The following is a 12438-nucleotide window of genomic DNA, read 5'->3' as shown; positions in this document are numbered from 1 at the left end:
TTCCTTTAATAACTGTAGGAGCCGACGCTTGTAACGTGATGGTTACAAGTCTGGATTGAAGCCCGCAGCTCACTTATTTTCGAACCTTCTTAATATCCGGTTCATCAGGGCCGAAGGAAAGCTCCCGGCCTAATGACTCTCCTTCTTGCTTTTTTGATAAGCAGTATCCAGGTAGAATTTTTCAGGTTATTCTGGACACCAAGCTGTTCCAGAACCTCAGCATAATTACGCTCCTCTTCTGAAAGACAGAGAAAGCACTTTTTGAATGACGGCTGCTCAGACACTCTCTTCAGGGTTAGCCGTGTACCCTCCTACACATAGTTGAGGAAGAAGCAATACTGCCTGACCCAGATCCTTGAATGATGTGCCGAAGTCAAGTTTGGAAACTGCTCATTCTCTTTATTTGCCAAATATAATAATCAAACAGTGCTGGCCTAGGAAATGCTTATGCCAGTATGGGTACTTTATTATTTTGATATAGTTCACTTTAAGTGCTAGATATTGCGCTACATTGATTTCTTATACTCGGCGGGATTTCAGCCAGTTCACAAATATTCGATTCTCCTTTGACAGACACTGGGAAAACTTCGCCATTCCCCTTACTTGTAAAGATAGGTACACACACTAGTAAAAAACAGTCACCAAATACTTGTACGAAGTTCTGCTTCCATCCCAAGTCAAAAAAGTGATTGTGTTGTTTTCCATTTTCCAAGTAAATTCCAAAAGTTCTCTCCATAAGGGTTTGATTAGCGAAAACTAAGCGAAGGTAATACAAGCAAATGCTACCTAAACCTATGAAAACAACTGCCAGGGCGGGCAAGATTGTATAGAAGTCCAGGGCGCTCTTTGAATCAAGCTTCGGAAAGTTCAGCTTCACCATAAGAACACAACATGAAGTAGCCATGACAAGACAGGTCATCGCGCCGTAGAATTGAGTCAACAGGAAGAATTTGTAGTTCCCGAAGTGAATGCAGTTATTCATCCAGTAGCAATGGTGATCCATTCGAAGGACACAGGCCCCGCATGACTCACAGTGCCACGCCCGGTCTGGCTGGAGAGTTGCACAAATCCGGCAGTATCTCGGCTCGTTACTGCTTGTCCTGGTGTAGATGCAGTAACCAAACAGGAGGTTTGGGGCAATGAAGTCGGGAGCGAATGCCTGGTACTTTCCTGATATTCGTGGTATGGGAGCCAGCACAGTTCGCATGAAAGACAATTCGTAAAGAAGCAGCAGAGGAAACGGGAAGAACTCGATAAATTTCAGCAGCTGACTCTCGCATTTCCAGTGCTTCACAACCAGCAAGTACATGTACAAAATGCCGAAGCCAAGACATTGAACCGTAAGGACTGGAATCCATTTTAGGACGTTCGTTATTGCCATTCAGGAAAATTATATTTTGTATTTTGAAACTGTCAAATTTTGCGAAAACACAAAAGTTAATTTTTGGAATTTTTTGACACAAAACTGACGATTGGAAAGAGCTTTTCATTGAATAATTTTGGGGGTCAGTCGGCTGATGCCAGAAAAACAATTTCGAACCTGACTCGAGGGTGTTACACATATGGGGTGTGTGTAGGGCAGGAAACAAAGTAGACATGAATTGAAATGCGAACGCCGAAGCTACTACTAATGGGGTATTTTATTCAAAAACATTCTCTACACATATATGTATGTGTGATTACAGCTATGTACAAGGTAATAGCAAAGTCTAGCCAAAAATAAACAATTAACATAAGTACAGTACTCGATGCATATGTATAAGTGCTAATACATCTTCAAAGGATCATAAACCAATCGTTTAATTACAGACAAGTAAAACAATAATTTAGAACCTACGCGTAAATTATCACTTAAATGACTATTGTGGATGCGACATGTACTGCAGCAATGGTACAGGCTCTCCTAGCATTCCCGCTTTTCGTAAAGTATCAGTTCGACCAGTTCGTCCTAGTTACCAAAAGTGATGTTCTTCTCGCCGCACCCATTGGTTCCGTTTGTCTTCCCGAACCCATTCTTCAGGATTCCATTCGACGGAGGCGAACTCTCTACCTTCCGCAAAGCTGGTTTGTTGCTGAAGTCAATAGTGACTCGGTTGGAACTGGAAACTGATCCGTTCGATCCATTGCAATTCAAATCTGCTCCGTTTATCTGTTTGTGCTGTAACATACTGGCCAGCCGTTGAATGTTTGTGGACTGTGTTTTCTGCAGAGGAGCTTTGTCGTTGCCGTTAGGTATGGCAGTGTTCACATCCTTTTGCTCGCCATTAGTTGCGCTTCGTGTTTCATTGATTTTTTTCAAATTTGATCGTGACAGGGTTTTCTCGAGCTCACTTCGAAGCAATGCAGATACATTTTCATCCTTGGGAGATTGGATAGCATTTCCGTTCATCCCGTTTTCATTTGTCTTTGTGATGAAGTCAAATTTACCAGGTTCCTTTCTTCCGTTACAGGCTCCATATTCGCCGATGGTGACTGACACCGGTCGGGTGATTTTTTTCATTGTGGGCGGGCCTGTGTTTTGTGGAGCGAAGTACATGGATGGAGGTCGTGGTACTGGCGATGAAGGATTTTTCAATTTGAAGGACTCAAGTGATTCCATTTCTGCAGCGTCTCCATTTGCTTTTACTACCTCCGAAGCAGCCGCTACTCTGCGTAAAGTTCCATTGAAATTTGTGTTAGCGTAGTTTGGTTCCTTATGAACACCATTGGATTTAGGGAGCGTATTTGTAGGAGTTTGGTCATAGTCTGGAGTGGGAGACGATGGAGGCTGATCGATCGGTGACTCTTTTGTTTGGGCTCGTCGTAGCGTCTGTTGGATATTGTTGGGTTTTTCGTTGTAGCCATTCGCAAACTGGGGAGGCTGAAAGAAAATTAATTTTAGTTAGTGGAACAAATTAATCAATATTTAGGGATTATAAATTCAATAAAAAATTTTTCTTGGCAAAAATAATATTTACTAGTTGAACGAAATATGCTTCTCTTCGAAATAATTTTCATCACCAGGTTCCATGGGTATCATATTCAGAATACTAGAAACACGGTTGTTAGTAGCAAGAAATCAGTTTCAGAAGTGGAGTAGACATCCAAATTACAATATTTCGACTGGGAGACAAAGATAGCCCTTACATATTTGAAAATCGTCTCTTGAGAAATTTGCTGGTAAATATCTAGATTAAGGGAGTCCTGAATCCATATGCACATCATAAAAGACCGGAGCATTTGGTGAGAAACTTTCATCAGCTTTTTCGGTGACAGGCCCCCCTTTTTGGGTAATGCATCACCATTTTTAAAAGTGAAGAGGAACGGTTTCGTCCAGAGCAGAGACATCATCAGATCATCATCAGAAGAAAATAACACCTTGTAATCGCTTTCAGTTGCGCTGCTCCCAATTTAAAGGTAAGACAGCGTCTGCCATGGAGGAAACCATCGGTCGTCCTTTTTACTTAAAGGAAAATACCGATATTATAGGTGTAAACATGTTGGCTTATTCAGTTTACGTTACAGAAAAACTATATCTTATCAAAAATCAAGACGCGACGGAGACGGCTTACGGTTTCGTACCAGGGCAGAGACAACTCATCAGACGCTGTTCCATGTTTACTCTGGGAGCTGCGTAATCGAAGTGGTTCGCAGGTTATAATGACAAAACCAGATATGCGATAGCCCAAACGATTGTCCTAAGTCGGCCGCCTACTAGGGATGGATTGAGCAAGTAAAATTCTTATAGTCGAGTTTGACATAAAGAAAGAAGCTTTTAGAGGTGATTGTGTCTATAACTTACAAATTCAAAAACTCGTGGTGATTGAAAAATCGCAGCTCTTAGAAAGTTAGATCTGCAAATGGGAAATATTTTGATATCATCATGCAAGATAGCCCCTCTTTCCACCTCCGTTAAAAACCCATAACGGCCGCGTCTTTTTGAAAAGTTACGATGTCCTGAAAAGTGGCTATTTTCGCAACATTAATCAGGTTAATGGTAGGACAATCATAGGCGCAAAAATGACTGCCGCTCGTCCTTCTATCTCCTTCCACACCCTCTGTAACCTCCCTCTCGTCCGCAAATTGCAACGATGATTGCCCTGCCAATAAGCTTATTAATGTTACGAAAATAGCCACTTTGCAGGACATCGTAACTTTTCAAAAAGACGCGGCCGTTATGGGTTTTTAACGGAGGTGGAAAGAGGGATGATGATAACTGCCACAATTCTTCGACGATGGTCAAAAGGGGGCATTCTCCTTTTTTTACGTAACCTCTAATTCACCCTGGGGTGGTGCTGGTAAATCAAACTTCACAACGATGATATCAAAATACTCCTCTATTTAAAACTTTACTTTTTAATGGAATGCAATTTTTCAACAGACTACTCCATTTATACTTGCTTTTCAGCCTCGAGGGATGAAAGGGGAAAGTTAAACTCGACCGTTTTGACATGAAAATAGCCTTAGTTTATGGCGCCATAGGTTTCTAAGCGAGGATAGTAGCTGCAATTGTCCAACGAGGCTAGAGAAGAGGCCCTCCTCTTCCTCTCCTTTCTCATGTCCCTCCTCACACTTGGAACGTCAATGTTTTTGAACAACTTGAATGTTTAACAAAAAAAGGGGCCCATGGACCACAAGAGAGGAATTTACTTGCTTCCTAAGTGGCTCAGTCTGCCATCAAGTCTTTGCGAACGAAAGACTCCCGCTCAAACATATTAGGATATGACTGTGTTAGCCCACTGATGCTCTAACTTCCTTTGCCCGATGTAACTCTGGGTAGTATGTTTTGTAGGTTCAACTCTTTTCTTTCCTTTGTGGGGTCCAGTGTTTCTTTCAACTGTTATTTTAGCTTGTACCCTTGGATATCGGATCGTGTTACTCTTGATTGAAGACACGGGAATCTCTTACTTCTCATGCCTAACCTTAAATTAACCCATTTAAGGTTGCTAATTACTCACTTTTCGATTGTTTCTCTTTATGTCTGACTAGTTGTTCTATTCAACAGGTGATGAAGTTCGTCTTGTTTAGTGAAGAAGAGTCTCCCGTGTTCCCTCATGCATACCCACTTTATCCCTAATAATCATTTCCCCAGTTTCAGGGTTAGCGAGGTTACTGGAGTGATGGACACTCCCTCCCTTGTCTCCCACGGCCTTATGAATTTTAGATAGACATCTAATCTTCGGGAGGGTCATAGTTGACAATCTTAGCGTTACCTAATTCTCGATGATTGATTCTTTTTTTCTGCCCGATTTATAGACTTCCATATAGATCTTTCTTTAAATCGTGAAAGTTCTCACTGCTCATGACGGCTTGTCGTACTCCTCCTTATCCATGTTGACGGCCATATTCTTCGTGTAATTTGAATATGCATTTTCGCCCATTTTCGTTCTCTTCCGTTTAAAGAAATTAGATTGCTTGCAAAGAGCTTAATAATCACCAAATATTAAGTTATCAAATCAACGACTTCGATTTAATTTTTAAACCAATAACAGTTTTCGTAATTTCTGGTAACAGAATGATCTGATAAAGGTTTTTTGGGCAAATAAATGTCATGAAAGCGGTAACTTCTCATCTTTTCTATTTTTTGTGTTTTTTTACGCTAGTAAGAACCAGGTGCCATATGATAGAAATCTAAACAGTATGACATAGACACAGTTGGTAGATGCAAATGTAAGCACCTGTCCCAACTTTCATCAGCTTTAAATTTTCCGCGAGGAGTGTTATCTATGTACATACTAATATTGTATTTCAACAAAATGTAAGAAAATTCAAAGTCAATATAAAACTTTGTATATTGAGGTTTGCTAAGATGGAGGGATTTACTGACAATGCATCTATTTATCGCACCAGATCAGTGTGATTTGTTGAAAAATATATAAATATTGTTGATTCCTAAATGTTATATTAGAGGCTGTCATATCTTCAAATTCTACCCAAAGTAACTATGTAAGAATTACAGGCGCTGTAAATGAATAATGCCCTCATTAAGAAGTCATTTATGTAAAAGGTGAGGGATTCTCCCATAGTTGATTATCTGAGTTGAAAGAGTAGCTAATATAATATATTACGCCTTCTGACTAGTGTTAAAAAAGAGCTCGGAGCTTCAATATTTTTCAATATATATAATAATATAATAAACTCCGCCGAAGCCGGTCCCAAGCCCGGTTGTGAAAGGAGGAGGGATGGATAGCTTCAGTCTGAATGGCTGTACGCCACCGCAGCGTCTCAGGGGGTAGGTGAGGAAAGTGCAGGAACTTTGCAGTCTTGCAGATTACTCACTAAGGAAGCTATCTACACACCTGGCAGCTAGGGATAAAATGCACCACCAAAAAATGAGAAGAAGGAAAAATTTAAGGTCCGGTACGGATAACCGGCGGGAGTCGTCTGACTTGGTGACTGGGTCGGGCTCTCGTAATGGACAGCACGGCGTCGAAACCGCTAGTCGTGGGGCGGTTCGACGTCTAGGCGCCACGACGACCAGGAGCACAGCTCCGCCTGCTGCAGCTGTTTCGCCACAATCTGTGGCGACCACTTCAGCAGGTTCGCGTAGGAAGCGGATGAAATGGACTGAAGAAATGAACCTCTTCATCATCCGCTCCTACTACGAAATAACGGCGGGGGCGGGTACAACATCTTACCGCCCCTTATTGCACCAGAGATTCGTCGAGCGTTACCCGCAATTCGCGCACGTGACTGTGCAGCGAGTCGCAGACCAGTACCGCTTCATCACTCGCAGTGACACAATCCCGGCCACCATCAGGGAACGTGTTCGACTTGAAGTCATCGGGGAAACTGGTGACCGAGAGTCGATGGGGGCAGAGGCGGCGGCAACACTACGCCGCACTGCAGGCAACAGGTTCAGTACTCGCCGAAGCACTCTTCTCCACCGTCCAGCTGAGGTTTCCGCTGAGGTTCGGGACGAGTTCCAAAAAGCGTGTATAGAATTCTCGGATATGGATCCTTTGCATAGACCAGGTATTCCCAGGCTCTATGCATCTCCAGCAACTCCGGGAATTATATCTCAAATCAATGATGAGATTGCGTCTCAACTGTGTGCTGATATGTCGCTGCTGCAACTACAATCACTTGTGTATTGTGGTGCAGTTGCGGCTATCAGATTGCACAGTCAGAAGATTCGCTTTCGCGTTATTGGTTTGAGTGACAAAAGAGATCCACCATGGAAAATTCGTCTGGAACGTCGGCGGGACTCACTAAGGCAGGACATTGCTAGACTGATTCAGATCAGCACTGGCAATGCCAGGCGACGGGTGAGAAATAAAGTGCAGAGGGTTTACCGGAACTATGCCATCCCCTGTGAGACACCCGTAGTTGAAATTCTGGACACACTAAAACAGAAACTTTCTGTCATATGCAGTCGGTTACGACGGTATGGCGAAAGTTATTCCAGACGTGTCCAGAATGCAACATACGCGAGGAACCAGCGGAGCTTTTTCAGATCTCTCAACGAATCCCAACAGAGCGCCCAGACAATACAGTTCTCGGTGACGGAAGCGAAAGAGTATTGGGGTGGACTTTGGGGGTTACCTGCCCAGCATGCTGAGCATGCTGAGTGGATCACCGCCGAAGGCACCCGCCATGCCAATACACCTGGCATGAATTTCGCGGATGTTACCGAAGAGGAAGTTCGACGAGCCATAAACATCTCGAAGAACTGGAGGGGCCCAGGTCTGGATCGGGTGCAGAATTTCTGGTATAAGAAATTTACCAGCGTACACAGTCGGTTGGCACGCAGTATAAATGAGGTCATGAGTCGGCCGGAGGAATTTCCACCTTTCCTCACTGCGGGAATTACCTACCTTATCCCTAAGAAGGACACGGTGCAGGACCCCGCAGACACAAGACCGATCACTTGCTTACCAACCCTCTACAAATTCATCACGTCCATTATTAGTGGAAGGATCAATGCGCACCTCGAGACCAACAACATTCTGTCCGAGGAGCAGAAGGGCTGCCGAGTTGGGTCAAAGGGTTGCAAAGAGCAACTCATTATCGACTCGGTAGTTGTAGGACAAGTAACTAGAGGCCAAAGAAACCTCTTCAGTTGCTATATCGATTATGCCAAGGCTTTTGATAGCGTTCCGCATACCTGGCTAATCAACATCCTACATCTGTATCGCATTGATCCGAAACTAATAAAGTTTTTGGCGACAGTCATGGAAGGGTGGCATACCACCTTGTCAGTCCGTACATCTGAGGGTGCTAATACCTCAGAGCCCATCCGTATTCGGAGGGGCATCTTCCAGGGGGATTCATTGAGTCCTCTTTGGTTTTGTATGGCACTGAACCCCCTTTCATGGCTACTGAATGATGCTAGAGGGCATGGTTTTGCAATAAAATATGGCCTACGTGCTAAGAGCGAACTGACACACTTGATGTACCTAGATGACATCAAGGTGTATGCTGGTACTGACAACCATCTTAGAAGTCTGTTGCGAATAATAGACATCTTCAGCCGTGATATTCGGATGGAGTTTGGATTAGACAAATGTCGAATCCAAGCCATTCGCAAAGGTCATCACGAGCCGCATGCCGGACATAGCATTGGTGACCTCCACATCCAAGCTATGACCGAGACAGACTTCTACAAGTACCTAGGAATTCTGCAAGGAACCCATGCTCGAGTTGGTGATCTGAAGGAAGCTCTGCTGTCCGAATTCCTGCGACGTGTAGAGCTGGTGCTGAAATCGCATCTCTCGGGGAAGAATAAAATGAGCGCGTTGAATGTATTCGCTATCCCTTCACTGGCTTATGCATTCGGAATATTGCCGTGGACGAAGACCGACCTGGAAAACGTCCAGCGGCGGATACGGACAACTATGTCCAAATTCCGAATGCATCACCCAAAGTCTGCCGTGGAGCGGATGAACCTGCCTCGTGACATCGGAGGTAGGGGCGTGGTTGACGTGGCGGCACAACATCATCGCCAAGTTGACTCGCTGCGCGCTTATTTTTACAGTAGAGAGCAGGCGAGCCCCTTGCATGCGGCTGTCTGTAAGGCAGACTGCGGACTGACTCCACTAAACTTGAAGGATCGATCTTTCAATCCTCTGAGTGGGGTGAAGTCGGACCAGGAGCGGATCGAGGAATGGAAGTCGAAGGCAATGCACGGTAAACACGTGAATTGTCTTTGGCAGCCATTTGTCGATTTGCATCTGTCGAACAGGTGGCTGTGTGCTGGGGAGCTCTTTGCTGAAACGGAGGGGTTCATGTGTGCCATTCAGGATGGCGTGGTCGCCACCCGAGCTTATAAAAAGCTCATCATGAAAGAACGGGTGGAGAACGACCAGTGCAGAATGTGTGGTTCGGCGTTAGAGACGTTGGACCATCTCATTTCTGGCTGTACTGTTATGGCACCGGTGCAATACATCAACAGGCATAATGCTGTATGTAAGGTTATCCATCAAAACCTTGCATATAAGCATGGGCTGATCACGGGAACATGTCCGGTTTACCGATATGAGCCGCAAGCAGTACTTGATAGTTCTGCTTACAGCATGTATTGGGACCGGCAAGTTCTGACTGATCGCCATACCGCACACAACAAGCCTGACGTACTGCTAGTTGACAAGACGGGTCGCTCCGCGTATATTATTGATGTTGCTATCCCCCATAATAGCAACATTGAACGGAAATACGTGGAGAAGAAGGTGAACTATGAGCCATTGGCTCGTGAAATCAAAGAAATTTGGCGTCTCGAGCGGGTGGTTGTAGTTCCCATAATATTGTCAGCTACAGGTATTGTACCTAAATCCCTCACGGCTTCCCTTGATGTCCTGGGACTTTCGCACAGTCTGGTTCAAACCATGCAGAAGTACACCATTCTGCATACGTGCTCGATGTTGCGGGGAGTACTCGACGGATTCTCCCACTGACCTACCACCGGCCAGCACCACCAGTGCCCCTTTAGTTTTTAAGTAGGTAGGATCGTCCGAGCCTAAATGCTTGGCACTTAGTGCTAGTATTAGGTAAAATCCGGCATCTGCCGAGATTGTGATAACTCGGAAATATAATATATAATAATATTTTTAGAGCTAACATCACTTGTATATGACTTCAATTCCGTTTGTTCAGTCATCGAAAACGTCACTGAATTATTGAAAAGGTTGGACACTTATCCCAAAATAGAGAGATTCTGGCATTTAAAGGAGTAAGTAGCTTCTCGAAATTAGTTTGGTAGGCCATGAGATAGATAGCTGATTCAAGCTTCTCAAAGAGAAAACTTGTTGTCTAGGTTCAAATCGGTGTTTCAATCGATGCATGTAGTCCATACCTATATTAGATTATACCGCCACCCACCGCCATGCACTGTATCCACTTTCAGCTAAGCTGTTTCCCAAGGCGGAAGTGAAGAATCTAATAGTAACAGGAATTTGATGGACTCCCCCTGATGTATCGTACTTAGACAAACACGTACTTAACGATGTTTATTATTACTGTTGCCCATCATAATCCCAAGGATTTTCAGTTTCAACAAGTGTGTATAATGGTGGGTACGTAAGGGCATGTAAGGAGATCACGGTCCGTCATCCTCCAATTAGCACACACAACAAGCAGTATTTTGCCCATTAAATGTATTATGATCAATGGTCGGTTTACAACTAGAAACCGCGGATAAAAAACTGCACTATGTAATTGTAGATGTTCTCACCAGTGCATTGGCGCTAATGATAAATTATACGGAACGCAATTGATATTCGATTCGGAGTCTATTTTGGTAATATGAGCACCAGGATATTGGTGCGGAGATTCACTGTTTTGAAGTCACTTTTCAATTAGTTTTCTTGCGATTGATATATCGCTGGGAAGGACTTTTTCGAATCCTTGTGGGAGCCAGTATCCGAAGAAAGCAACGCTGATCTCGCTTCCGCTGCATGCATGCGCGTTTGCTTGCCCCTACGCTAGCCAGGCTCTAGAATGTGAAGAGGTTTTTTGAAGACTTCATGTGTCATTTTATAAAACTTCAAGTGTCCTTAGCAGATGCATGGGACCACAACGCAACCTAAAAAACAAACAAACATGGGACATCGCAAGTGCGCTGAAATTGGAAATTTAAAAAAAAAACGGCTTGACCACGCGGCTAGAACCGTAAAACTTCGGACTCAAGTGCCGCGGTCGAGAGAGAAGATCCACGACGTGCGGCGATTTTTCGCTTGATGGTCAATGAGTCAAAGAGAATTCACTTTCCAAGATTGGTCTGAACATCGAAGTCGATGGTAAACGACCAAAAAGCCATCCGAAACAGCGGTGGCTTGATATGCTGGATGGGGATTTAAAAGCCTCGAGATTGCATCCAGATGAGGCATTTGACAGGGTCAAATTAAGAGGCCGATCACGACAAGCCGTGGTTTTTGAGGTTCCCGCATATTCAGGTCATAAAATTGTGGGCTAGAGAGTGGGAGGGGAAGAAAATATGCTTATATTAAAAAGATTTAGTTTTTTCGATTTCGGCTATAATTGATGCATAGACAAAAAAATACCAATCAAGACAAATCAGCTCTGACAATGCCAGCAACCGGGTAACAAAAGAATACCAATCAAAACAAATCAGCTCTGTCGGGTGAGAAATAAAGTGCAGAGGATTTACAGAAACTTTGCCAACCCTAGTGAACACCTGTAATTAAAATCCTGGACACACAGCAAAAACTTTCTGTCATATGTAGCCGGTTACGACGGTATGGCGAAAGCCACTCCAGCCACTCCAGAATGCATCTTACGCGAGTAAACAACGGACTTTTTTTCAGATTACTCAACGAATCCCAACAGAGCGTGCAGATAGTACAGTTTTCGGTAACAGAAGCGAAACAATATTGGGGTGGACTTTGGGGGTTACCCGCCCAGCATGCTGAGTGGATCGCCACTGAAGGCACCCGCCATGTCACTATGCCTGGCATGAAATTTGCGGACGTTATTGTAGAAGAAGTTCGACGAGCCATAAACAGCTCATTCAAATTTACACCCTTCCTCACTGCGGGGATTATCTACCTTATCCACAAGAATCACACGATACAGGATCCCGCGGTTACAAGACCGATTACTTGCCAACCCTCTACAAATTCATAAGGTCCATTTTTAGTGGGAAGGAACAATACGCACCTCGATATCAATAACATTTTGTCCGAGGAGCAGAAGGCCTGCCGAGCCGGGTCAAAAGTTTGCAAAGAACAACTCATTATCGACTCAGTAGTTGCTATATTGATTATGCTAAGGCTTTCGACAGCGTCCCGCATACCTAACTAATTGATGTCCTACTTCGGTATCATATTGATCCGAAACTAATTAAGTTTTCGGCGACAGTCATGGAAGGGTGCACACCAACTTATCAGTGCCTTCATCTGAGGGTGCCAATACTTCAGAGCATATCCATATACGGTGATGCATGTTCCAGGGGGATTAATTGAATCCCCTTTAGTTTTGGATGACACTGAACCCCCTTTCATG

The 12438-nt window shown here is 44.0% G+C and overlaps 2 protein-coding genes across 4 annotated transcripts in view; both read right to left on the bottom strand.

Annotated features, from left to right (window-relative positions):
* Positions 1 to 373: 373 nt before the first annotated feature.
* Positions 374 to 1554, bottom strand: LOC119656834 (palmitoyltransferase ZDHHC20-A-like). The gene has a single exon (XM_038063484.1). It carries the CDS (start codon positions 1379 to 1381, stop codon positions 488 to 490), a length of 894 nt encoding a protein of 297 aa, XP_037919412.1. The 5' UTR covers positions 1382 to 1554; the 3' UTR covers positions 374 to 487.
* Positions 1555 to 1622: 68 nt separating this feature from the next.
* Positions 1623 to 12438, bottom strand: part of LOC119656833 — a 312026-nt gene continuing 301210 nt past the window's right edge. For all 3 annotated transcript variants that reach the window (XM_038063481.1, XM_038063482.1, XM_038063483.1), the window contains exon 9: positions 1623 to 2860. In XM_038063481.1, coding sequence (XP_037919409.1) covers positions 1949 to 2860 — 912 coding nt within the window. In that variant the 3' untranslated portion in view covers positions 1623 to 1948. The remainder of the gene's footprint in view (positions 2861 to 12438) is intronic.

The sequence above is a fragment of the Hermetia illucens genome, chromosome 5 (assembly GCF_905115235.1).
Source record: "Hermetia illucens chromosome 5, iHerIll2.2.curated.20191125, whole genome shotgun sequence".
Lineage (NCBI taxonomy): Eukaryota > Metazoa > Arthropoda > Insecta > Diptera > Stratiomyidae > Hermetia > Hermetia illucens.
Note: the sequence above shows the minus strand (reverse complement) of the source record. Positions and strands in the feature narration are given on the sequence as shown.